This window comes from Fringilla coelebs (assembly GCF_963513975.1).
Source record: "Fringilla coelebs genome assembly, chromosome: 5".
Taxonomy (NCBI): Eukaryota; Metazoa; Chordata; class Aves; order Passeriformes; family Fringillidae; genus Fringilla; species Fringilla coelebs.
This window is the reverse complement of record NC_140033.1, coordinates 66,969,606-66,997,083: the sequence shown is the minus strand read 5'-3', so window position 1 is coordinate 66,997,083 and position 27,478 is coordinate 66,969,606. Positions and strand designations below refer to the sequence as shown.

Below are 27,478 nucleotides of genomic sequence, written 5' to 3'. Positions count from 1 at the left end.
TGTAGTGGGATAGAACATAAGAAAATAAAGGTAGTACAGAAAGTAATCTTACCCCTAAGGAGTTGCAGCTGGGCCAATTAGCAAAGATTAGGAACAGGCCTGACTAACAGGCCACAGGTGTAACCAATGAGAAGAAGAGTGCTATAAAAGAGTGGGGTGGCTGGTTGGGAAGGGAACTGGAGTCAGTTGGCTGCTGTGTGAAGAAGAGTCAGTGCTCTGAGGAGCTGCCCATGAGAAACACCCAGAAGGTATGAGACTTTTGTGATAAGGAGACACCAGCATGGAACCCCTGCAATAAGATGACAACAAGAATCCTGGGCAAATGGTTTTTCAGAAAATGATAGCGACATACATATTCTGTTTTTCTGGCCTTGCTGTAGCTGGAAAAACTCAATATTATTAATATCCTGACTTTCATGTGGGCATTAAAACTTTTTCTGTCTTTTTTTTCCCATACTTTCAGGTACCGGTACCCACTAGAAGACCTTCCTTCTTTGTTGTATGGAGTGAAAGTTAGAGCACAGTCGTACGACACTTGGGTCAGTAGAGTTACAGAGGCTCTGTCTGCCAATCTCAACCACAAGAAAGGTCAGACTTCTGTCATTCTTAATAGGATGTCCTGAAACTCCTACATGTGCTCTGTCCTCTCATTAGCATTGTGCATTTCAAATTGAACCGTGCTGCTGGAACGTTGATTGACGCCATTGAAGCCATCTAAAATCTCTCTTTTTTTGCATACAAATTATTTATGTGCTTTTTTTACAGATGTGATTGAGCTGAGAGTAATGTTGGAGGATGCTGAAGACAGGAAATACCCGGAGAATGATCTTTTCCGCAGGCTCCGAGATGCTGTGAAAGAAGCAGAGACCTGTGCTTCAGTAGCACAGCTGCTTCTGAGCAAAAAGCAAAAACACAGGTAGGACAGGCAGTTTTTCAGTATTTCCCATCTGCTTCTCTGTTACTTCATTGGACTTGGAAGAGTTAAAAACCCTGAGGTCTTACTGTGTGCAAGCTTCTTTCAGTGTTTAATTTCCTTAGTGCTGTGACTCACTGAGAGGTAGGGAGGGGTGGAGGCAGACACAGTGGCACAAAGGGCCTAAAGGTGGGCTTAGTTGGAATGTTACAAACATTCTGCTTTCAGCTGACTTATGTACTGAAATGTCAAATCCTTTGGAGAAGTTGTGTTTGCTGATGAAGTATTTTGCTGAATGTGTGGGAGAGTTGTAGGGAGAGACAGCTGGAGGTAAAAATGTAATGAAAGTAAGTTTTGACTTTGGGTGTTTGTGACAAAAGAGTCTGGGAGAGAACAGTAGTATAGAGAGCAAAACCAGTCCATAGTTTGAGCCAATCTGGTACTTTTTGGGAAGGACCATAGGGGGCAGTGATGTGTGGCTGAAAGGCAGTGACTTGGGGCAGTGTGACTCCCTCGGTTCTCTGTGTTGCCTGCCTTGCCTGTGGCTGCCTCAGCATTACTCTGTCTCCTGGCCCTGCCTCAGCAATCTGCTGGATGTGTTCCTTGTTCTGCTCTCCTGAACTTTCAGGAGCGTGTTCTTCCTTCTATCCTGTGTATTTTGTGCACTAAATAATAAGTCCCATAAAAAATAGCTCAGTGAGGTGACTGTAATTCTTGTTGCAGCAGTTGTACAGTAAATTTATGTAGCTTGTAGTTCCTCTGTTGAGGATAAGATTTGGTTTTGTAGTTGGTTGTATTTCTTGCCTGTGTGGTTTTTGTGTATTACTTAAGACATTTTGAGAGAGTAAAAACCAAATACCTTGTTAATTATAATGCCCAACTTTGCTACACAGAACATAATCCATATATCATAATTGCTTGAATCTGAACGCTAAAATGTTAGTTGCACCACAGATCTAAGTGTAACAATCTGTTCTAACTGGAAAACTGTTACACAATACAGAAGCATTTTTTTCTGTACTTGGAGGCTAAAGAAGGCTCTCCTGATTGTTTTTTATTGCTTGTAGAAACTCACTGCCACAGAAGTATTATCCCCTTAGAATTCTGATCCAGGTGAGGGAAGCAGCATGACAGGGGTTGCATTGTCCTGTTCTGGTGAAGTATTATTATTTTGATAGCTCCCAGGTGTTCCTGGGCTGGTGCTGCTTCCTCCTCTTCCTCCTGCTGTTGGAGTATGACAGCCCTCTCTCAACAGTCCTTCAGTTGCTGAGATATTTTTTCTTACATATACAGTTAAAAAAAAAAAAGTAGTTTTCTAATATATAAAAAAACTACATATATATAATGTGTATATATATAAAAACTATATAGAGTTTATATGTAGTTTTTATATATATATAGTTTATATATATAGAGAAAGAGTTTTTTCATATATATATTTGATCTAAAGATAGAAGAATTTTATGAGGCCAAAAAAGGACTTGTATATACATTTGAGGGCTGTTGTATGCTAACGAAAAATATTTTACAAAATTGAGGTTTGAGGAAGATCTTGAAGCTTCTTTGAACAGTGCTAGGCAGTGTAATTATAAAGGTCACGTTCAGCTGCTTCTCTGACATTTATGTTCCTATTTAACACCTGGAGAAGGATCACATTTACAGAAAGGATGAGGTTATTAAAAAAGCAAATTAAAAACAAGTGCTCAAACAGAGCAATTTGGCAGGGGTTAATGCAGCAATAAACTCATGGTCAAATGTAGCAGAAGAAAATCTATGCCTTATCTATCTCTTTTTGAATAAACCCCAAAAATGGGTAATGTGTACCTGGGAGGTTCTGTCCAATATTCTAATCCTAGATCTTTACCTTCTCCTGGAAGTTGCAAGTTTCCACAGGCAGGGATTATTGTACCTTTTTGTGCAGCATCTCATGCTGTGGCAGTCTGTGGTTGGACTAATGCCAGTGTGACACTGCTGAGTGTCCCCTCCCTGTGTTTTGTCCCTTGGGGCCGTGTACCTCTTTGCCCTCACTCAGGGATTTTTTGGGGGCACAGCAGGTCTGCTGCAGCCACAGCTCCTCATCACTGTCTGTTGGAGCAAATCAAAGCCTGCAGGATTCTTTATTCCCCTCTGGGGTTTAGCTGGTGTGTAATTATATTTGATCATTAATCTAAATTTTACATTTACAATATTATATAAGTCTATAGCATAAGATAGAATTTCTTTCCTTTACTATTTCTGTAGTATTCAAATGTAGATTCATTAGCAAGGAACAGCTCTTCAGTATTTGAACTCTGTTGTACTTGGGAAGTTGTGCCTGCCAGTGATCTGTACACCAAGTACTTAATTTATGCAGTGTGTCACTTCTAAGTCTCTTACTCCATTCAGTGGGCTTGTTACACTTGCTTCGAGTGATATTTAATGGAAATGTCTTTGCAGAACCTGTCCCAGTGAATATCAGTCCTCTGTTGCAAGGTCAGTTTCAGCAGTTTTCTGGCTGCAAGAGAGAAAGCACTGGATAACAAGACTTGTGTTCAGGGTTGTTGCTGTTACATATCTCGGACTTCTTGTCAGTGCCTGGCACATGAGACAGCTTCCTGAGCTGCCTAAAGCAGACTGTATGGGGCTATATTCTTCTATTTGTAACAAACTCAGTTTGAAACTCACCTAGACAATTGTACCTCTGAAGGGCAGGGTGGATGATCCTGAGGGGGCTTAGGGGAATTGTGTTAAATTTTGTTTTCAGGATTTTGGAATTCTTGTTTAGTTCGAGTTACATTTCTTTTTGAATTCTTAGGTGATTAAATTCCTTTGGTAACTTCTCAGTAATCCTGATGGATAATTTCTGTCACTGTGAATAGGATCATCATCTTATATCTCACCTAGTATTTAATTATGCTCATTATGTACAGCAGAGTGAGCCAAGACAGTGGAAGGACACGGACCAAGCTGACAATGGAGGAGCTTAAAGCATTTGTGCAGCAGCTGTTCAGCTTGCCTTGTGTCATCAGCCAGGCCCGACAAGTAAAGGTAAGATTGTATCTGCTCCTCTGATGATGTTGTGCCTTTTACTTTGTTCTGGTTTTGTGCTAGTATATTTTTTTTAAACAGATAATTTTGCCTGGTGCAGAGGATGAAAAGCTTCTGATATAAAACATATGTGCGCTTTTTCCAGGTGCCTGGTACAGCAGGCGTTGTCAGATGTGGTGGTGCAGCTAAACAAAGATAGAAGATCCCCTGTCACTGTCCAGACAGCCCAGTTCTAAATCTCTGAACCAGTAACTCTTATTTCATCATCATTAATGCTCTCTGTCGAGCTTAAGTTTCTGGCTAAATCCTGCCCTTTATATGTTTTTGTAGAAACCTCTGAGGGTTGCACTGGTGTGCTTTTTCAGGGCAGCAGGAAAGCAGTGCCACATTGTCAGTTATTCCATAAATGTATCTCAGCCATGCTTTCCAGGCTACAGCCTTCTTAATCTGTATGCATGGCCTGCATTTCTTGCCCTTCATATATATCTTTTGCACCTGTCTCTGGATGAATCTAGACTAATAAGTAATCCAGATCATACTGATTCCCCTGGCTGCTGTTACCATTTATCATTCTGGCGCTCTGCATCATAGCAAGGGTTTTCAGCAGCAGTTTTAATTTGTTTCTCTGTCACTGGTGATGAAATACTAAACAGTGTTTCACCTACTAACCAACTTGTAGAAAACTTCTTAAGCATCCTTAATAAGGATTTTTTTGCCTAGAGAAATGCTTCCTGAGATGTATGTCAATCACTTATTAACCTGCATGCTCTGCTTGTACAATTTTACATGTGTTGTATAGTACTAGATAGAGGGCCTAAAATCCTGTATATTACTATAGGTGCAGCTGCTGCTGCATACCAAATGTACAGTTTAAAAATAAGTTAGTTTTTTTTTGAAGGCCCCTTTTCCATAAGTGTTTGTTAGTGTTTATGCCCTTCATACATGAATTTTATATAAAGTTTTTCATGATAGTTCAATGTTGACAAGAGAGGCTTTATATTGGAATGTCTTACATAATTTTGGCGTTTTCTTTCTGAAAACAATTTTCTTCAGAAAACCATAGGGCTCTAGTGTGCAGGTTTGCCATGCTTGTTGATGCTTTGTCCTTCAAAGGTGTTCTTTAACCAGTTTGCTGGCATCCAATAAAGTGGCAAGTGCTTTCTCATCCTCATATGATGGGGTGGTTTTACTTCACTTCTTTATACACACATTAGTATGTAATTACACATACTATTAGTATTAGTAAAAATACTTGCTAATATTTATTAATAAGATGTTATCATCATCTATTAGGTAGACATGTGAGATTATTCTCAGAAGGGCTTTTCTTTTAATGTTTTTAAAACTTGCTTCTAATTAAAACATAATTCATAGATGAGAGGGCTGCAAGCATATAATTAACTCCTAACAGTTTTAGCTTGTATTTTTGTCTAATGCCTTCTCCCAAATTGTCCATCATTCCCCACCCCTCAGCTTCCTCCTTAGGAAGGAATCTGGTTCTAGTTCAAGTATTCTGCCTATGCATGTGCATGCTCTTGAAGCCTTAGCATAATCACTAGTCAATAAATAAATAATTATCATTTTACTGATTACAAACTGTAGTCTTTTCATTTCTGAATGAAGTCAGATAATGATCATTTTTGCCTAAGCACTCACGAGCTTTTAGCATGGCATTTGAATGCAATTATCCATCATGGTGAATAGCAAAATAATTGTCATGTTGGATGATGAATATTTTCTAACACAAAAGGCATTGTAATTATTAAACTGTAATAGTTTACTGTTGCCACTATGAAGCATTCAGAGTATGTTCCCTAAATCAAAATCTTTATAATGTAGATCTTGTTCTTTCTTATAAATGCCTTGTGATTTTCAGGCAGTCATAAAAAGCAGCATCAGCCAAAAAAGGCAGTAAACTAAGAGTTAGGAAATGCAGGGTTTGCTCCTGGTGCCATTGGCTTGCTGTCAGAAATGCCTGTCTTGTAAGAGACTTGGGGGCGAATCCATGGAGTGTGCTGGTTGAATGTCCTTGAATGAGTCTCCTGCAGAGGTTCTTTCCTGTCTGTTTGCTGTCTTTGAGTTTTTTTCATTGCAGTGCCAAAACATGAGGATGAGGGCACCTGCAGCAGTGCGGTTGGATTTCTATGAAACTGTCTCCTTTAATAAGAGGGTTTTGCATTTTCATTTCTTTTAGTGCAATAAATCCCTGATGCTTATAAGTGCTTTAGGGAATATTACTTTCAGACTTCACCATTTTTATTTTTAGGACCGGTGGTTTTCATGTTCTCATACATTTCTGGCTTGTTATTTCTCTTCAGCATGTTTTTTTCTGCTTTGCTGTCATTACTGTAATGCCCCTGACACTATTGAAATGATGACCTGTTTGTAGAAGTCCCTCTTCTCCCCACTATTTTAAAACTAACATTGACTGGGTAATGCTGAATATTCTGTTTTGTTGGGAGCTGTTGTCATTTGCAGTTGTACTATTTTAGGTGCAGAGTTTGATGCAACTAATATGCCTAGGGTATGAAACATTAGGCCATCAAATAAGTTTAGATAGTCTGTTACTTAATTTCTGTCAAACTTGATGGCTTGTGACAGCTAGCTGGCATTGTGTGTGGAAGTTCAGACTGATGATGTGATGCTCACATACAGATTTACAGCTGGCTGATCCCTCAGTTGCATTTTCTTTTGGATTCTGTAGGTGTTTTTTCCTAATTGATTTGTGCTGTATGTTACTTCAGAATCTGCTCGATGATGTGGAAGAGTTTCATGAGCGTGCTCAGGAAGCTATGATTGATGAGATCCCTGACTCTTCCAAGCTGCAGGAGCTGATAGACATGGGCTCTGGCCTTTATGTTGAACTTCCTGAACTGCCAAGGTTGAAGCAAGAACTGCAGCAGGCACGGTGGCTGGATGAGGTGAGGTCCACCCTCTTGGATCCCCAGAGAGTGACCTTGGATGTGATGAAGAAGCTGATTGACTCTGGTGTGGGCTTGGCACCACATCACGCTGTAGAAAAAGCCATGGCTGAGCTGCAGGAACTGCTCACAGTCTCAGAGAGGTGGGAGGAGAAGGCCAAGGTGTGCCTGCAGGCCAGGTGAGTGTTCCTTTACAAACTGTTCTTAGAGGCCATACACTTCTGTGTTTCTCTTCCTCTTTTGAGATGTGAGGTGAAAAGTTGTGCCCTTGAAGCTGTAGTTGCCCTTCTTATTTTGACTTTTTTTTTTTAACTTTCCAGCAATTAGATTGTTCTAGAGTTGGATTTGAGATTGAATTGCAGAAGTGCTGATTCCCCATCACATTGCACAGTGGCAGGAGGCTGTGCTTGTTGCTGCTGCCTTTGCGTTGCATCCCTCTCCACAAAGAGCTCTGACGAAGCTACCAACAAGAGACAGCTTTCTTAGTGTTTAGGGGTTGTGATGCTGTGTCATTCTGAGCTAGATTGTGCCAAGCCTATCAGCTTTCTCACCTCCTGTTATTTGGTAGCCAGTAGCATCCTCCAAGCATAGAGCCATGGTGTCCTACCCTGCAGTGTAGTGGTGAAGTTGCATCACCAGCCTGTCAAATGTATGGCTTTAGATGACTGGGATTTTGAGAGAAGGCTGGAATTTCATAAGGGTTTTTCTTACTCTAGACCACGCCAAAGTATGATGGCTCTGGAGGGCATTGTGAACGAGGCCAAGAACATCCCTGCTTACCTGCCCAATGTGCTGGCACTGAAAGAAGCCCTGCAGCGAGCTAGAGACTGGACAGCCAAAGTGGAGGCCATTCAGGTAGGGGTTACAACAGGGACTAGAATCTTCTGCTTGTACTCTTTTATTTGGATGTGACCTTTATTCCTAGCACCTCTCCTCACAAAGGTGGCCTGAAGAGAAGCCTTGTTATGGCGCTTTGGCTCTTAAATATGCTCACTGGCACCTGTGTACTTGATTTTCTTTTTGTGCATTTGTTTCCCCACTGGCTATGCAATTTCTATTTCCCTTCCTTTTATGTATTTCAGAGCAGATATGAAAGCTAGCAAATTCATTATGCTATGGTATTTGGTTTTGGAACTGTTCAGCATGCTGTCACTGAAAATATTTGGCTGCAGCAGAGGGTGCTCTCAGGTTTTCAGTTTTGGATCTGCCTGTGGAAATTTTGTTTTTTATGCAAATTTGTTTTTTTCTTTTTTCCCTAAGATGTTGCAAGATTAATGGCAATGGTGGCCAGAATTTTCTGAAAGAGATTAATTAGTTCAGTAACTCCCCTTCTCCTGGTCTACCCACATAACTTGGTCCTGAGTTCTGTGATATTTGTGGATGCTGATTGCTGAACTAGGACTGCTTATCCCAGTATACCAGGTATTGCTGGGAGTTGAAATGAGAATCCCAATAGATTTCACATCAGCCCTTACACAGCTCTTGCTGTTAAACAGACAGCATTTAGATAACTGTCTGGAAATGGAATGTTGTTGTAGTCCCTAAGCCAGCTGGCCATATCAAATGACTGTTAAAGTAAAAGCTGTATGAGAGGTTTGTTTAAAATAACAGTAGATTGAAACACTGCCCTCCTTTCCTTTCCTGTGGAACTCCGTTTCAGGCAGTGACAAAGTAGTTTATGGCTTGAAATTAGGCTGGCAGCTGATGTAATGATGGAATTGTTGGCTTAGAAAAATTTGTTTGACCCCAGAATGGGAGCAACTATGCATACCTGGAGCAGCTGGAGAGCTTGTCTGCCAAGGGCCGCCCCATCCCAGTGCGCCTGGATGCCCTGCCCCAGCTGGAGTCCCAGGTGGCTGCAGCTCGTGCCTGGAGGGAGCGCACAGGAAGGACCTTCCTCAAGAAGAATTCCAGCTACAACCTGCTACAGGTGAGCAGCACGTACTTCCCTGTCAGAAGAACGCATTTCTCTGTCAGAAATTGGTCATGATGCCCTCAGTTGTCTGGAGGGAAGAGCTGGTTCACTTACACTGGATTACAGTTCCTTTTCAGAATGGAATATAATTTCAGCTGTTCTTGGGTGAAAAGAAAGAAAGAAAAAGGCAGAAAGTCTGTTTGGTTAGTCCTGTTTTATGTATAGACAACCTCATCTCTTACTTGTGGAAGAAGAGGGAAAGTAAAGCATTTTTTTTTTTTGTCATTGTAGAAATATAAGCCTCAAATGGACACAGACCTGTCTCAAATTGTTACATTTTTTCACTTGCCTCACTGTTTGCATGCTAAGAATATATATTAGATATTTTATAAACTGTTTAAGAAAAAAATTAGTCAGCTACTGTTTATTTCACTTCCGTGAATGTAGTGACTGTCCTTGTTTTAATAAAAATCTATCATATATTTGAAGATCTGTCATATCTACTTGACAGACTTTCCTTTTGTAAGGAAAACAGTTCCAGTTCAACTGCATTCTCGGAGGCTGTATTTTTCATTCTCTTATGTTGTTAATTCTCTGAGGCTTGTCTTCACTTTTAGTGAGATGTCCAAATCCAGACAGAATCCCCACTCTCTGACTTTCCCTGGTGCTGTGTGAAGTGCTGTAGTTACATCTTGTGTCTCCAAGGGGCTACTGATGTTTAATGTTTTCCAGTGGGATTTTCCCTGTTGCAACCACATCACACTCATTTTTGTTCACTTTGTGATACATTCTAAATGTAGTTTTTTCTCTATATTCTTCTGCTTAACTAGTTATTTAATATGTTCTGGTTTTGCATTTTCCTAAATGTAGCAATTTGAGCTTTCCTATATTGAATATAACTTGCTAGATTTTATATTTAAGTATGCACTCCAACTAGTCATGATGACTTAAAGCTTTATTCTTGTCCTTAAAAGTACTTTTCAGCCTCTCATATTGATATTGAAAGGCTTATAGGGTACTTTTAGGAGTTTTTCAGGCACCAAATTGCTGATGTAAATATGAAGTTATTTTTAAGGCTTGATTTATAGAGGGCCCTTATTCTATTTGTGTGGTGCCCCAAGGAATGATGAATCTGACTCCATGTTCTCAGAAGGCTAATTTATTGTTTTACAATATCAAATTATATTCAAGAATGTTATACTAAACTATACTAAACTCAAGAATGCAGAAAAGGATACTTAAAGAATGGTAAAAAGATAATTAAGGAAAACGTGTGACTCCTTCCAGAGTCCTAACACAGCTTGGCAGTGATTGGCCATTGAGTCAAAACAATTCACATCAGAAACCAATGAAACAATCTTCAAACACATTCCACATGTGAGCACACACAGGAGAAGCAAATGAGATATTTGTTTTCCTTTTTCTCTGAGACTTCTCATCCTCCCAGGAGAAAAATCCTGGGCGAAGGGATTTTTCAGGCAGTGTGAATACCACAGCCCCTGAAGGGAATGTTGAAGTATGGATGTCTAACTGCATGTTGGTGTGTTGGTATATGCATGATAGTGTAATGTGAATAAATTCTGTAATTAATCAGAAAACACAGTGGCTTTCAGTTTGACCTGCCATGTCACCGGTTGCTGATCACATTCCAGTTCCATAACTGTAAGATACTTCTCTCCTTATTTATTCATTCTCTTTTTCCTGTCAGTAGTTGATAGGTATCAAAGGGGTTAGATTGCTGAGTAGCTCTTGTTCCCTGGTGCCACTGTTGTCATTCTTGATGATATGGGTCTGACAGGATAAGTTTCCTTGGTGGTTCCAGGTTCTGAGCCCACGGACTGATATCGGTGTTTACGGGAGCAGTAAGAACAGGCGGAAGAGGGCAAAGGAGTTGATGGAGAAGGAAAAGGAGAAAGATCTTGACTTGGAATCCCTGAGTGAACTGGAGGATGGGCTGGAGGAGGCCAGGGATGCTGCAGCTGTGGTAAGGAGCAGTGAAAGGTGTTGTCTTCTGCTTGTGTGGGCTTAAATCATCTCTAATCTGTAGCAACTCTGGGAAAGAATTGATAAATGAATTTCACTGAAAGAGATACCTCATAATCTGGTGTTTGATACAAGAATGTAGTTCAACCTCTATTGCAGTGAAAGTAGAGTTCAGAGTGTAACTGCTGGTATTTAATAACATTGGGTATGTGTAAGACCTAAATGTCCTTGGCTTAGTATCTGTTGCTGCTCATCTAATATTAACATTCATTGAAATCATGTGGACATAACGAGGTGCAGCTCTGCCTTAATCATGACCAACACATATTTGGTTAGATCAGTCTTGTGATCAGCCTGCAAATGCTTGGTCATGGACACTGCACTGGAGGGAGTATTTTATTTGGTTCCTCTTTTTTGGAGGATACTCGTGCTGCTTTTCAGAATAATTTGCTGACATCTGGCTGCTCTTTCCCTGGTAACAAAGAAAATATATGCAGGGTCATTAATATGGTTTATACACAATCTATTTTAATGTAGTATGTTTGGTTATAGTTACCTGAATGGAAACATTAAGGAAGTGCAAGTTGCTTCAGGAAATATGTGGTCACTCAGATGCTTCCGAAACAATGCTCAGCTCCATTGTCTCAGTAACAGTTGAATGGAACAGATTCTGACTTCTTCTCTGGAGTCAAAACCTGTTCTTCTGGTGGCCTTAGGACAGATTTAATTATAAACTTCAGAAACATTGTAGTCATTGAGAAGGTTATCTAAAGTTTGCATAGCATCTCTACCAGAAGGACTCTAGGGAGTAATGAGCAACTGAGGAGGAGGTATCTTAGATAAAGTTTTAATTAGACCATGTAGTTCCTAAATTTTGGGCTAGGTTTAGATTGCTTGATCTTTTTGAGTTGACTGATTTTTTTCCTTTTCTTGTGTTGTTAATAAAATTAAATCTTTCTTAGCTGTGAAGGTCGTGACACGTTTTTGTCCTTGCTGGGCAGGTGGCTGTATTCAAGGAGCGGGAACAGAAGGAAATTGAAGCCATGCATGCTCTCAGGGCAGCCAACTTGGCCAAGATGACCATGGTGGACCGAATCGAAGAAGTCAAGTTCTGTATCTGCCGCAAGACAGCCAGCGGCTTCATGCTGCAGTGTGAGCTGTGCAAGGACTGGTTTCACAGCGGCTGCGTGCCCCTGCCCAAAACCAGCTCTCAGAAGAAGGGCTCCAGCTGGCAGGCCAAGGAGGTGAAGTTCTTGTGTCCCCTGTGCATGCGCTCGCGCCGGCCGCGCCTGGAGACCATCCTGTCGCTGCTGGTGTCCCTGCAGAAGCTGCCGGTGCGGCTGCCCGAGGGGGAGGCCCTGCAGTGCCTGACAGAGCGAGCCATGAGCTGGCAGGACCGAGCACGGCAGGCCCTGGCCACCGACGAGCTGTCCTCTGCTTTGGCCAAGCTCTCCGTGCTCAGCCAGCGCATGGTGGAGCAGGCGGCTCGCGAGAAAACAGAGAAAATCATCAGTGCGGAGCTGCAGAAGGCAGCAGCTAACCCTGACCTGCAGGTAGGGATGGGAAGGTCTTGCTGTTCCCTCTGCTTGCCCTAATTTAGTGTGTCAAAATGCCTTGTTTTTCTCAGAGAAGGGTGAGGGGAGTGCAGTGAAAAGCTGAGGACTACACATGGTAGAACTTCTTACTTAGTTCAGTGCTCTGCAGGTTTTGGCTGGCTTCTGTTTTGGACATGGCTGCTCCAGGAACAGGTCTGTTGCTCTGTACTCACTGTCAACAGCAACTGCTGAAGTTGCTCAGAATTTATTTATTTCTATACTGTTGACTTATAAGGGTTGGTTTTTTTTCAGTTTTTGATACATAGACGTGTTCCAGTGTGTTTAAAAGAAGATACAGATCATTATGCATCGTATATGTAAGAAATATCAGGTCAGCTGTAACAGTTGGGTACAGGCCTCAAGATGTGTAAAACAGTGGTGTCCAAATTTCATTTTCCTCTTTACAGAATCCAAGCTCTCAGTATTTATAACTTCTCATAGATTGTCATTCAAAGGTGTTTGGTGTCTTGTTAGTAAATTTCAGCAAGGGATGTAGTCAAACACTCAATTCCATAGCTGACCTCTTCACCTGGAGAGTGAGGTCAGCTCATGTTGTGGTGATAAAGCTGTAATTTGTAGCACTGAAGAACAGTATCTAGATATTTCCAGTCACTATTATTAAAAAACAGGTAATCAGAATCTAAGGAAACCTTTTACTTGGACATTTCCATATCTTTTTTTCACATCTTGCTGTAGCTGGTCTCTTTTGTGATGTTCAGGCAGTTATCCTCAGGCCAAAAGGACCACTGTTTTCTTTGTTAATAACTTCTAAGGTTTTACAGATTTTTCCTGGAAATTTTATAGTTCCATTTCCATATTCCATTTTTTTAGGGACACTTGACAAGTTTTCAGCAGTCAGCCTTTAACAGAGTGATAGGGAGTGTGTCCTCATCCCCACGGCAGACTTTGGATTATGATGATGAAGAGACAGACTCTGATGAAGACATCAGGGAGACCTATGGCTATGACATAAAGGTAAGGAATCCAGAGTGGTTTGTTTGCATGGAATAAATACAGAACACCTGTCTTTTATTAATCTATTTTTTCCAGAATATTTATTGTGTCTGAAGCTGTCTCTGTATTTTCTGCCATAGTGCCTGTGGCAGAAGAGGAACTTCTTGATTTTTATATGAATGTCCCCATTCTCTGAACTATTGTGAAGTGTTGTAATGTTTTTATGCAAAATTTCAAAAGTACTTTCCACCTTTTGAATTTCAAAAGGTGCCTTTTAATGCTGAGGAAAAAGATACACTTACAAAGGAATTTGTATTTATAACACCCTGGAGGATGAACATTGTCTTTAAGCCCCATTCAGAGATACCATGAGTCATAAATATAAGAATCTATATGAAGAGCTCTTGGAAGGTTTTTGCTACAGAAGAAAGATTAGCCTTCAAAAACTGCATGCTGTGTAAGAAGTTTCCTGATGCCAGAGCTTTGTTTTCATACCTCTCTCTTCATTCAGCCCTTGTATAAAGGAAGTACATGTGCTCCATTTTGGAGTGTGGAATTTTTTTGAGACAAGATGTCTTGATTGTGTTGTAAAATTAGTGTCTGGATTCAGTACAGAAATTGTAACTGCAGTTAAATTTCTGAAGTTTTTTATCTATAGAAGAACTTCGATGAGAAAAGGCAGTTGTAGAGAAAACCATGAGTTTTCAAGGTATTGAAATGTCCTTTTGAAATATGTAGAGACAAAGGTAATGCCACAGTTTCTTCTTGAGCAGTGTTTTCTTTTCAGTGATAGTGTCATCTCTGCCTTTAAAGATGCTATCTTAAGAGACATGTAAATTCTTCTAAGGCAGATGATCTCGTTTATAGAGGGGCAGCATATTCTCCAGGTATGATGTGCTATAATCTCCTATTTTTTAATGTTTTGTTTCTCAGCAACCTGATGCAAATTGACTGGTTTGTCTTACAGTCCCCTGTGAAATGCCAACAAGAATACATTGCTGTTAGGTGCTACAGCTTTTAATTGATTTAGTTTTATATATAAAAGTAATTCCCAAAACTGTTCTATGCATCAAGGGTCTTAATAAGGCATTTCTGAAGGATATGGCATTTTCTGAGACTCTGATAAAACATATGGCAAGAAAGATGGCATATGCTTGCCAGGATCTCAGGGTTTTGCAGGAGCATAATTTCATTTGTTTAATGATTCTACTGTCATAATTTAGAAATCTCATAGATAACCCTTTTGATTTGGATGTTCACCAGAAAAAAATATGTTTAAGCAAAGCTGATAGAGACCAGAAACCTGTTCTGTTAGGTCCACTAAGATGACTGGAATAGAAGACAAATTTTCAGGCAACCAATCAAATTCTTCATGTATAAACTAGGAGACACAAGATTTAAAAAAACTCCAAAACAAAAAAACCCAAGCCTAAAGTTGCTCAGAATTTAATTATTTCTGTTGACTTTTAAGGGTTGGTTTTTTTTTTTCAGGTTTTGATACATAGATGTGTTCCAATGTGTTTAAAAAAAGATACAGATCATTATGCATCATATATGAATTTGCTCTTGTTGTGGATCCTGTAGAAATAATCCTGAATTCCTAAGGGTCTATAGATTGTATTTTGAAAGCCACAGTTTCTGTACAATTGGTACAGAAGTAGATATGGAAATATGATCTGTTGCATTATATTATGTCTCTTAATTAAAACATGGTTCTTACCAGTAAATCTTCATTAGGAGTGCAGTAGCTAAATTTTTTGTAAGGTTTGTTCCAAGCAGACACATTCACTGGTCAAATCACCTGTAATTTGTTTTCATTTTTTCTCTTGTGTTTTTTTCTCATTTCTTTGCAGTGGTACTGCCTATGGCCACCAATGATGATTTTATAAAAAAATTCAAAATTTACATGTTAGCCCTGAACCTCCTTTAATGTAGTACAATAAGATAGCCATAACAAGGTATTGTTCAAGATATAAATTCTTTATGGTGTAGGGAGAAGTAACTTCCTTTTTCTGAGAATATTTATTTTACCTTTTCATCTGGGCAATTAAGTTTGAATTTCCCTCTTGTAGTTCTGTACAGAAATCATTAGTTTGTATATCACTTCCTTTTAAACATACAACTGAAGGCCACAGAGAGAGAGATTACCCTTCTTAAACTCCCTTTTTATGTCAGGAAATGACAGTGTCTTGCCCAATACCTTGAGCTGTTCAGAGTCTTACTCAGCACACTGAGCTGAGCACAGGCCAGTGCCATCAGTACCCTGTTCATGGAAATATTCATGACAACCCTCTTTTTCACAGTGTTTGGTCCTAATTTAAACTGATTTAACACTGCCATAAAGGTACCTATCTCAGGGCAGCATTTGATTGCCATTATGCTGATATTTCTTGCTGTGCTGCCCTTTTTTTCCATACCTCTAAAGTCTTAAATAATTTCTTTCTGTAGTCACTGTAATTTAGTCAGCATGCTCCCTTCTTTATGGAAGATAAAGTCTTCATGGGCTTGCAGTCAGACTTTTCAAGCAAAATAATAAATTATGTAGGCTAAGAAAAAGCCTCTTTTCATCATGTTGGCTTCTGAAGACCATACTTAAGGTGCTGAGTGAAGAAACTTGTCAAGTGTTTTTCATGTGCTAGCTGTAAATAAACTGACCTATCTCCATAGTTCCTGTATTCATCCATCATGTAAGGAGGGATAGAATTTTTACCTTTGATCTTGGTATCTCTGATGGTGTGCTTCAGAGGAGGGTTTTAGGAGCAGCAGACTGCTCAGTCTTAGTAGAATTGACTTAGAAGTAGGTATTTTCTGGATTCAGATGTTGCATGTTTTCTGTGGGTGTTTTTCAGGACAATGCCAGTGTGAAGTCTTCCAGCAGCTTGGAGCCCAATTTGTTCTGTGATGAGGAAATTCCCATTAAATCAGAGGAGGTGGTGACACACATGTGGACTGCTCCCTCTTTCTGTGCTGAACACGCCTATTCCTCTGCTTCTAAAAGCTGCTCTCAAGGTATTTGCTTTTGTATACATTGAAATAAAATTAAGTAGATAACTGGGATGAACAGTCAGTGAGGAGTGGAACTGCTCTGTTATCCATACTAGCTGTACAGGATATGTTGTCTGGAGGAATGTACAGCAGAGTTGCATTGTAGTTAGTTTCCTGATATTTGATACATAAACCTGTGCCAATGTGCTGTGGTTGCTACTGTTTTCTACCTTAAAGTGTTGTTAAAAAATATGTAATTTCTTTTGGGTTTGATCTCTTCCTTTTATGTTTATGTGGCTTTGCCTGGGGAGGTTTAGATTGGATATTAGGAAAAATTTTCTCACTGAAAGGATGCTCAGGCATTGGAACAGGCTGCCTGGGGAAGTGGTGGAGTCACGTCCCTGGAAGTGTCCAAAAGACATGTGGCACCTGGGGACGTGGTTTAGTGGTGGGCCTGGCACAGACTCAGTAATCTTAGAGGTCTTTTCCAGCCTTAAGGATTCTGTGTCTTGGCTCCTGTCTGAAAGGTTCTAGCACTCCAAGGAAGCAGCCTCGGAAGAGCCCCCTGGTACCTCGCAGCTTGGAGCCCCCTGTGTTGGAGCTGTCACCTGGAGCAAAAGCTCAGCTGGAAGATCTGATGATGGTGGGAGATCTGCTGGAGGTGTCTCTGGATGAAACTCAGCACATCTGGCGGATTTTACAGGCCACTCATCCGCCCTCTGAGGACAGGTTTCTTCATGTCATGGAGGTAAGGAACTCAAAGAAATACTCTGGTGTGGGACATAAATCCCATCACATTCTGTTGGTGAATTTATATAAATATGATCTTGAATAATCGAGTGCTTAGCTTGTCATGTTTGTATTTCACCTGGAGAGAGTAGTAGATTACAGAAAATGATAGAATAAGTGATCCAGAAATTCAGTTCTTGATCACTCATGCCATAGCACTGTCCTCCACAGTTAACCATTTTTAGAACAGTTTTCTCAAGTAGTTCTACATGCAAACCTTATTTTAGAAGGTAACAGGTTAAAGGAGGAAACACACCTCTTGATGGTGCCTGGAAATGGAACTAATCTGCAAAAGAGTAACAAGAAACATTTAGGAAGATGCAAAGTTACACTTTGCTTATGTAACCTGATACTTGTATGGTAATGAACTTTGTTACTGGGGGAAGCATATTTTGATAGTGCAGACAATAAGATTGATATTCTTCCTCAGAATAACATAGACATAGCAATTTTTTATTGATGTACTGTGAAGATGTCCTGATTGCTTTGCTGAGCTGCCAGTGGATCAGGCAGGTTTATCTGCTGATTCTGAGGTCTAGTCAGAATCACTTTGCTACATTGATGCAGAGGACAAGGAATGTGTGCTAGGAGAGAGATGCCTCTGGAAGCTTCAACTCAGGCTGCTGGGTTGAAGAGCCAGAGTGAAACCCCTTTTTTACCATCTGTCAGCTGCAGTTAGGGGTCAGTTTGACCATATGGGTTATATGATGGCTTGTTGGGTTACTGAGGTGTACAGGAAGAACATAAGATGCTGGTTCTTTCTTGCCTTTCTGGTGGTGTGCAGCAATACAGGATGGAAGGTTGCATGCTATGAACAATGAGGTGTCTCATTTTCTGTGTGCCATCCATACACAGTGGGTGAGTTCAAGTGTTCCCAGACTGCATCAGTTAGAAGTGTGGAGTATAAAACTGTCCCTGCCTCCTTATTCTGCTTTACCACCTTTCAGCCTGAGTGCTACATAAGCTGAATGTTCTTTCAATGTGATGGTTTTGGCAGGGAATTGATTGAAAAGCAGTTTGAATGTCAGCAAAGAGCAACTTATAAATAATATACCAGACTGTTATATTAATAGTTGAGCAAAGCTTTCTTCCACGGGAGTGGGGTGAGGAGTATAGAGTGTGTGTGCCTTACAATTTTTTCTGGTTAACCTTTATGAATACTTGCTTGACCAGAGTTGCTCATTTTGAATTGAATGCATTCTGTGTCTGTTTACATACAAAGTAAGTAGACTTGTGTGAAATAATCTGGAGAGGATTTGGTTTTGGGTGGAGTAGCTATATTAAGTAATGTACAGCAAACAGTCTCTTTTCTGGTTTATAGTATGTTCTTAATCTATTAATAATTAAGGTTAAAGTATATAGCTACATTGATTGAAATCAGCTCAGTCCCATTTGTACCAAGGACTACACAAGTGAATCTTTCAGGTATAAATGGGACTTGTCACTGTCAATGTTACTTGCAGGGACAGAGCTGGCCAGTTTTAAGCCCCAGTTGTGATCTGAATCATTTATTTAAGAGCTCTTGATGACACCAGGATATTTACAATGTCTGCCAGTTTGGAAACCATTCAAATAATGGATGTTGCTTTCTCTTCGTGCTTGAGTTGATGATACATTTTAAGAATTCACCAATTACTCTTTCTTAATCTCCAAAACAGCAGTTGCTTTCTCTCGAAAATAATTACAGGCAAGACTGACCTCAGCTGAAAAATAAGTATCTAACAAATGATTAATCTTCTCAACTTCTATTAAAAAACAATGTGAGAAGGGAGTTGTAATTATTGCTTACTTTGCCTTCTTACCCTTGCTGATAGTTTACTTTTTTCACTGGGTATTTTTGGCTGATTGTACTTTGACACAGTTGATAACACTTAGGAAGTTTTTTATAGTATGGTGAAAATGAAGTTAAGTGCTTTTTTTGTTTAGAATTTGTAACAGTATGGTGTTGACTAGATTTCTTCATGCCATATCAGGGTAAAAGTAGAGGTAAGTACATTTGTCAGACCTCAGGTTTGCAGGAAATTTGTCTTGGAGTAATAGATATAATCTTTTTCTATGAAGGATGACAGCATGGATGAAAAACCACTGAAAATGAGAGGGAGGGACTCTTCTGAGAGGAAGCGGAAACGAAAACTGGAGAGAGCAGAGCAGTTCTTTGGAGATATGAAGCAAAAATCTAAAGAGCTGAAAAAACTGGAAAAACCCAAGAAGAAGAAGCTAAAACTCACTATGGATAAGACCAAGGAGCTGAACAAGCTGGCGAAGAAACTGGCTAAGGAAGAGGAGCGGAAGAAGAAGCGAGAGAAAGCAGTTGTGGCAAAGGTGGAACTGGCAAAGGAGAGCACAGAGAAAAAAAGAGAGAAGAAGGTTCTGGATATTCCTTCCAAGTATGACTGGTCAGGAGCAGAAGAATCAGATGATGAGAATGCTGTGTGTGCTGCTCAGAACTGCCAAAGGCCCTGCAAGGACAAAGTGAGTTGCCCCTTGGTTCTGTCACAGGCAATTGTGTGCTAAGTAGAAACCCCTGTGCCAGGTAATATTTAAGTTGAGCAGCATGAGAAACCAAAATGGTGTGGTTAGAAATGAGAGATGATTGAGTAGTACTTGGTAGGTACATGGATTTAGCAGATTAAACTGTAGGACTTCCTTATTCTCCTAGGTACTTCAAAAGAGAAGATGAAAATTAGAATCTGGGAAAAGGCATTCTGTTTTGGTTGGGAAGTTTAATTTCTTCAAGCTGTGTAATTTTCTGTTGGCTGTGTGCAACGTGCATTGGCTGATTCAAAAGATTAATTCTTTGATTCAGAAGGAAATGTTCCTAGCTTTACTGTGTTCCTGAGCAGGAGTGGGAGGTGTGATGTTCCTAAATGAAATAGATTTTCTGTATTTCTTGCATACACTCTGTGAACAGTGATGTTACAGGCCAAGTGATCTACAAACTTCAGTGGTTCATTGTGCTTGTTGGAGATAAATAATCAATTATTTCAGACCTGAATGGATTATTACAAAAGAAACTTGATCTGCCTCTCTCTATGGTACTTCCTGTCATGATTGTCAGCTTTTAATACAGACTGATGATCAAAAAATGTTTTCAAAATGTTATTTTCTGTACTTTTCTACTTTCAACAGGGGAATGCCATACTGGTCAAAAAATGGCAGATACAGGAATGTAATGACTGAAGCTGCAGCTGTTGATATCCATTACTAATCACTTTGGAAAATTAGTTCAAACTAAAGTAACAGCTGTATGATGACAATGTTTCTTCATTTTAAATAGGTTGTCACTACTGTTGTTTTTCTGATACAGTTTTATATTCCCCTGCAAGTGGAAAGCAGAACTACAGCACTAACAATTTTTAACAACCATTTTAACAACAAATTTTAACAACCAGTGGATGCCCCTAAAATGGAGAATCTGTGTTTCTTACCCTGCAAATGGGAGTTTCTGCCCACTGACTCAAATTAACGTGTACTTTTATTCAAAGAATTACAGACATCAAATCATTAATCTTTTTTTGCTTCCTACATTCTAACCCATTTTTGTCTTTTCCAAATTGTTCTACAGCAGGTTCAGCTCAAAGTTTTATTGTAGCTTAAATGTTCTGACACTCAGGACTTACATTTACAAAACTGCTGTTTGATAATGCAGTCTAAGAGGGTGTGTTTGGAGACTCTCACTTGTGCTGAAGTAACCATCCCTGAGCATTTTAAATGTGTTTTAGCACATCTGAGAGCTGAGTCACCTTCTTCAGGAGTAGTAGAGTGTTCTTGTGTTGTTGCAGTGTAAGGATGCAAGAGGGGCAAGGTTTGTTGGAAGAGTTAGTTTTCATTAAACTGAAGTAGCTTGTTTAAACAAGCTCTGCTGGGGCCTTCATTTTTGCCCCAGAGCTTTTATGTTCTTGGTAGCTCTGGTGGGTTTAACAGCAGGTATTTTCTTCACAGAAACTGTGCCTCTGTGTCCTTCCTTGTAACAGGCTGTGTGTTGCTCTCTTGCAGGTGGACTGGGTGCAGTGTGACGGGGGCTGTGATGAGTGGTTCCATCAGGTGTGTGTCGGGGTCTCCCCAGAGATGGCTGAGAATGAGGATTACATCTGTATAAACTGTGCAAAGAAACCCCTGCAGGGACCCAGCAGCCCTGCCCACGCCTCACCTCCTCCCTTCTTGCTGAGCTACAAACTACCAATGGAAGATCTCAAGGAGACGAGTTAGCAACTGCTCCATGCCCAGAACTTGTTGGGAAATGGACCACTGGAACCCTTCAGAACGAGAGGGGTTTGAGGCTAGTGTAGCTCCTGAGCTTCTCTTCCAAGGATGTACAGACGTGCGGCAGAGTTGGTCCCTTGGGTGCTGCTGCCTTCCTTCCTGCAGTGGCACTGTCAGGGCACAGAGGCACCCACTCAGCTATGCACACCCTGCCTGATGAGCAGCTCCAGCCAGTGCTTTCTGACTTGAGTGTTTCCATCTTGGAGTGTGGCTGTTGCTCTCAAGGACTGAGCAAACTCGAGGCTGTTAGACACTTCAGGGTGTTAGAAGTACATGTTGGCAGTGGAGCTGGCCTGGAGCTGGTGGGCATAGGCTGGAGCTCTCAGACCTACCTGGTTATCCTGAGGAGGTGACTTTGGGAAGTTATCTTTCACCTCTCCATGCCAACCCAGTGTGTAGAGCAATGTCTTGGCAGAATGAAATTGCCTCCATATCCAGGCAGCTAACACTACACTATAAGGGTGGGAGCAAGTGGATGAATTTATTTTATTTTCTCTATTGTAGCTAAAGGGCAGAGGAGCTCATAATGGCAAAAATCAGCAAAAGTTCTGTTTACCAAAAAAGAAACCCAACTCTACTCCACTAGGCAAATTTTTTTCCTCAGTGGGAAACAACTGATCTTCCTGTCCTGAGGAGGGCCAGAAATCATTGATAATGTCTAGCTAGACCAGAACTTGGGAAGAGCAGAGTGCTTCCCTTTCCACAGGGATGTTCTCTCCTGTTCTAGGCTTTGCTTAGAGTTCTGCACTCCTGCACATTGAAGCTGTGTGGCGCAGGGTGGAGCTGGCAAGGAGGTACAGCACCCAGGGCACAGCTTCTGAGATCTGTACCCAGGGATGGGAAGGAAAGAAGACAGCCCACTTACCTCAGAGGTTACACTGACACACGTGCTTCTGTGAAAAGTTTCACTCTCAACTTTCCAGTATCACCAGGCTACAGGCATGGCCTCCTGTGATACCAGCAAGCAGTCTGCAGATACTGTTCACAGTGCAAACCCCTCCCTGCTGGCCTTGCTGGATGTGTACCAGTGTACAATCAGCAGCAGTTCCTGTTTGAGGTTGCCCCTGGCTTTGCCAGAGGACCAGAGGGCTTGGGGTCATCCTGGGTGACAGTTGTTTTAGTAAATCCATTTTTAAAGAAGGACTTGTTTTTACTTTTTTCTAAATGTCTCAGACTACTGACTTGTTCTATAAATAGATTATTTTTCTTTGATTTTTTTATACTTACCACTGTTAACCAGCAGCACAGACAGAGGTTCACAAAGCAAAAACCTGCCCGTGGGCTTGGGTTTTTTTACTCCATTCCTTCCTTGTAGTACAAGGAATTAGCAGTTACCTTCCCCATTCTAGCTTGACCAGCTGCCTGTGTTTAAATAGGTAAATACATTTCATGTGCTACCTTTGTATTTGGGTTTGTTCCTATTAGTGGGGCATCTGGGCCTTAATGACTCCAGTGGATGCTGGCCTTGTGTATGTGAATGTCTGAAGTCAGCCCCTGGGCTGTCTTGTCCCCCTCTCCACTCGCTCCCTATTGTTTCCATTCTTCTGCAGTTCTAGGAGTGTTGTAAGTAGTGTCCAGTCTTACTAGGAGCTGGATTGGGATTTAAAGAAATATTGACAAAAACAAAGGTGTGCTGTCTTGACTGTTCTGTGTCCCTTCTCTTGTTCTCTGATGTTTGGAAGTTTATTTATTTGGCAGAATTATCCATCCAAAAAAAAAAAAAAACCAACTCAGCTCAGGTAGACAGAACTTTGTTTTCTTCCATGTGTGCCTGCTACCTGGGAAGAGGGAAGTGTGCAAAAGGAAAAGAAATGAGATGGAGCGCAGAAGATCCAGAGTCTTGGGAGCTTTGAGTGCAAATTGGACACAGACTTCTAATTCCTGCTCCCCAAAGACTTAATGTGATGTTAAAAGCAAAAGCAAGCTGTGGTTGAGCATGTGGCTGAACGGGCACCCTAGCAAATTTAAGAGTATTATTTGTTTACTTATTTATGAAGGAGTCTATGCTTTAGATAGACATACCCTCTTTTTGCCTCCAATTACTTTTTTTTTCTTCTCAATGTACACTTAGTTTTGGTAAACTGATTTAAACAGTTGTTACTTTTCCTTCAAGCTTTAACTGACGGTACTACGTAAATGTTTCCCCTTACGGAGTGGATAAACTCTGTCACAGATGTTTAATCGTTCCAGAAGTAGACTAGTACAAGATTTCTTAAAGAATCCCAGTGTTCTGTATTCTTTCCTGACTCCTAGAATTTGTGACACAGCAGGGGAAATATGGTTAGCATCTCCTGTTAGCCACTGAGCATATCCTGGTAACCATTCCTGCATTCCCTGTTGCGATGAAGTCGTTGTATGTAATTACCATCAACTGGAAAAGAGATCTTTGAGTAAACCTGCATTGCATGTTCCTGTTTCTCTGTGTAGAAGGTGTGGTGGAGAGTGTTGACAGAAGCACTAGTTACAGCAAGATGGAAGCAAACAGCTCTACAATGCAACTGTGGTCATTGTCCTTGTAACAAGCACAGGAAAGAGCAAACAACAGAAAGAAATGTGCAAATCATATGCAAAAGTCACGTTTTTAGTAGCTGTTTTTCATGTAGCCACGTGGAGAGCCTCAGTTCCACTGTTGGAAGGAGGTTGCCACACTTTTTTCTGGTCACAGATGTCTTGTCTGCTTTTGGATAAGGTGTTCATAAACTGAAGACCATTATTAGCTTTACATCTTATTGTTTTAAGCTTGTTTTTTAAGAGCATAATTCCTATCAAAGGATTGCTGATAGTATGAACTTATGAATAAATGTTAACTTTTGGAAAAACCTGTAGTTTAATGGTTGAAAAACCCAAAGCTACAGCTGTGGTGTTGTCTCCAGATCTTAGGGGTTGGAATTTTTATAAAAGCATATGCAGAGAAGCCAGCCAAAGCCAAGGTAAAAATGTTATTACAGGTCTGCTGCAGCTGTGGGAAAACTCTCATTCTTTGGGGCCAAAATCTCAGTACACAAAAAATATTAGCTCATGTATCTAGAAAGGTGCATGTCTTAATGCTGTACTCTACAAAGGCTACTTGCCACTTCTGCTGTTATTTCTTTTCGTGTGTCTGACACAAAAGGTCAAAGAAATTACCTGAGCTGTTGTGAGGAGCTGAAAATGGCCAGGGCTTGATTTGTATAGCTTGTACAAACTACGTGTTTTCAGTTTTTTCTTGTGAAAAACAGGGCCTGGAATTTGGCAGCTTTGCTTGCAGAGAGATGAATGTCACTGCTGACTTCAGTACCCTGGCCTTTAGGATTTATGTTTTTGACAGATCTGTAGCTGAATGCTGGTGCAGCCTGGACCATTGATAATGAAGACTTAAGAGTCTTCAGCAACTTAATATTATTGATATTATGGGAATTATCTGAAGCGATTGGAACACAGTCACGCAGCATAAGGTAACTGGCAGTTGTCTGTTATATCAGCCACACTGTGAAACTTGCATTGATCTTTTCAGTTTTTAGAATCATAGAGTAATTTAGGTTGGAGGGCACTTCTGGAGGTCATCTGGGTCACACCCCTGACCAGAGCAGTAGTGACTTTAAAAAGTAGGTGAAATTTTTCAGGGTTGTGTCCAATAAAATTTTGAGTATTTTCGGGGATGAGCATTCAGCAACTTCTCTGATTTCCCATTTGGTTTTGCAGCATCTTCAGTGCAAAATTCACTTGCTGTAATGTGCCTGTTGCCAGAGTCTGGCTCTGTATTTTCTCTAATCATCCATTAGGTAGTTGGAGACTGCAGGTCCTGCAGCCTTGGTTTCCAAGCTGACCAAATCCAGCTTGAGCCATGGCATGAGTTGCAGCCTTCTGACAGTCTTGGTGGTCCTTGTTGCTCAATGTACTGAGGAGCCCAAAACTGGATGTGTTACTCTAGGTACAGCTTAAAAGTGTTAAATACAGGGGGGAAATTACTTTAGTATGCTGCTCATACTTTAGCTGTGCAGCCTCCTACAGGGCTGGCCTGTATAGCTGCAAATACTGCTGACTCCATTCTGGCTACTGATAGCCCCAGGTCTTCTGGTTTATAATTTCTTAGATGCAGGACTTAAACTTTTCATCAGCACATCACTTCAGCCAGGAAAGATCCAACTGAATGGGAGTTCCCTCCTGTGGTTTGGGCTCTGCTGCTCCAGTCCTCTGCCAGCATTGTTTGATGCCCTCTGAGTGTGCTCTATACCACTACCCAGGTGGGTAAGAAGAAACACCTGAGGTATGCACTTGCAGCTGTCTCCAAGATTTCAGGTTGGTGAGTGCTGAAGCCTGAATATTGAAGTCCACCCCATTTTTTGCTGCCATTGTGGGTTGTCCATCCACTCCCCCTAAGTGTGTTTTTGCTATAAGTCAGGGTAAACACTCCCTGCTGTCCCCTTGTCCATAGAGTTCATCACAGAAGGCAGCTACATGGGGTAAGGTTATAGTGGTGTCTGTTCCCAGTCACCTTATCCCTCATGGGCATGGATGTTGGTTTGAGGAGGATTGGTTCCATCCTCTTTCTCCTCTTCATTGAATGGGCATGATGCACAGAGGGTTCATCACAGTCTATCAAGAAAGTGATCTTCCTGTTTTTCCTAGGGTTCAGATATTTTCCTAGGGGTAGAAAAAGTTATCACTCCTGTAGTAACTGTTAAAATTGCTGTAAGAAGTTGAGTGCTGTGATCTGCTAAAAGCAGCATTTGAGGCTTACTCCAGTTAGATGCAAAGGAAAAGCAGGGAACTCCTTCGCATCCTCTCCAGCTGTGGTCACTGTGTTTGGTCAGCCTGCCTGAACCAAACAGGAACTCTGCTTGGAGCACCAAGGCAGAGGGGGGGTGGGGTGCAACAACTCCAGCCCTTATCAGCATTCCAGCCACGCTGGCTTTGGGAGGGTGATAAATGTGTGGGGCAGCTGGGAACTGCACAGCAGAACAACATGGAGAGCACTGGGCTTTGGCTAATGGCATGGCTCAGCACAAGTGAGTGTTAACTTGTCGGTAAAGGAAATTAAAGTAGCAAGGATTTATTGAAAAATATTTGTAAGGAGCTGTGCTCTGAATGGCTTTGAAACAAAACCTCTGCTGCAGCAAATAGTTTTAATCTGAGGAGGGTGTTGTGTCTTATTTGGCAGCTTCTCAGAGGTCAGGTTTTGGTAGTCTGTGTATCACCCCCATGCTCCCCCCAAAAAGGTATTTAAAGCCAAGTGCCAGAGGGAGCTGCTGGGGGTGTTTATATCCGAGGAGAGCAGCCACCGCTGCACACAAGTCCTGGTGTGATGGTTGGTGCCTGGCCCGCCTGGCATCTGCTTTTCCTGGGTGGGTGATGGGCCAGCAGGAGGAAGGGCAGCATCCTCCGGCAGCTCCGTGCTCGGCTCAGCCCCGGCCATGGGCGTGCCTGCCACTCCCCAGGGAAAGGAGCCGCTCGCTGTGCTGGGCTGGGACAGCGGCAGTGCAGCCCACACAAGTCCGTGCTGTGAATCTGAGAAACAGCTCAGGTTTTAGTGGGATGTGGGCTGGGTACCACATTGTTTACTTCTGTCAGCTAATGATTTAACTTTTCACTTCATACAGCTGGAAATGTAGTTAATCTAGACACTGTCAGTGTATTGGTAGTGCTACATCCCATTATTTCCTTTCCTGATAGTCTCTTAGGCAGGAGGTAGATGCTTTAGCTTTGCCTAGAAACATTCCTGGGAGACGCAGTGGCTGCTGAGAACACCTGGTGGAGAAGTGGAATCACTGGCAGCAGCTGCCTGATGCTGAAGGACCAGCCCCGGCTGAGAGTGATGGTGCTGCTGCTCTCACCTGCTGCCAGAAGGGGAGGCTCCACAGGTGTAACCCATTTCCAGGTTTGTATCTCACAGTAAGGTTTGAACACAGCCCACTTTCTCACTTTCTGGGCCTTACCACCTATCATGGCACTGGTTTCCTCTGGCTTCTGCTACAAAGAGTTTTGGAATGGGCAGACTCTGGGATTTAGGGCAGTTAGAGAGTACCCACAGCTGAACAAATAAATAATGGAAGAGTGCACAGCCACAGGAAAAGTGTTCATAACTTACAGGATTTTTTTTTCTTGCTGAGTAATGTGATTCTAGGAAGATGATGGGTCAGATTCCTGTTTGGAG

At 41.3% G+C, this 27,478-nt stretch overlaps 1 protein-coding gene across 3 annotated transcripts in view; it reads left to right on the top strand.

Moving 5' to 3' along the window:
- Positions 1-24,094, top strand: part of KDM5A (lysine demethylase 5A) — a 51,267-nt gene extending 27,173 nt beyond the window's left edge. For 2 of the 3 annotated variants that reach the window (XM_084206180.1, XM_084206178.1), the window contains 13 exons: positions 464-588; positions 766-916; positions 3,823-3,940; positions 6,685-7,040; positions 7,578-7,716; positions 8,612-8,791; positions 10,599-10,760; positions 11,761-12,312; positions 13,186-13,329; positions 16,158-16,317; positions 16,821-17,041; positions 19,144-19,554; positions 21,079-24,094. In XM_084206180.1, coding sequence (XP_084062306.1) covers positions 464-588; positions 766-916; positions 3,823-3,940; positions 6,685-7,040; positions 7,578-7,716; positions 8,612-8,791; positions 10,599-10,760; positions 11,761-12,312; positions 13,186-13,329; positions 16,158-16,317; positions 16,821-17,041; positions 19,144-19,554; positions 21,079-21,291 — 2,932 coding nt within the window. In that variant the 3' untranslated portion in view covers positions 21,292-24,094. The remainder of the gene's footprint in view (positions 1-463; positions 589-765; positions 917-3,822; positions 3,941-6,684; positions 7,041-7,577; positions 7,717-8,611; positions 8,792-10,598; positions 10,761-11,760; positions 12,313-13,185; positions 13,330-16,157; positions 16,318-16,820; positions 17,042-19,143; positions 19,555-21,078) is intronic. The other variant, XM_084206179.1, reaches the window with a different exon arrangement.
- Positions 24,095-27,478: the final 3,384 nt, after the last annotated feature.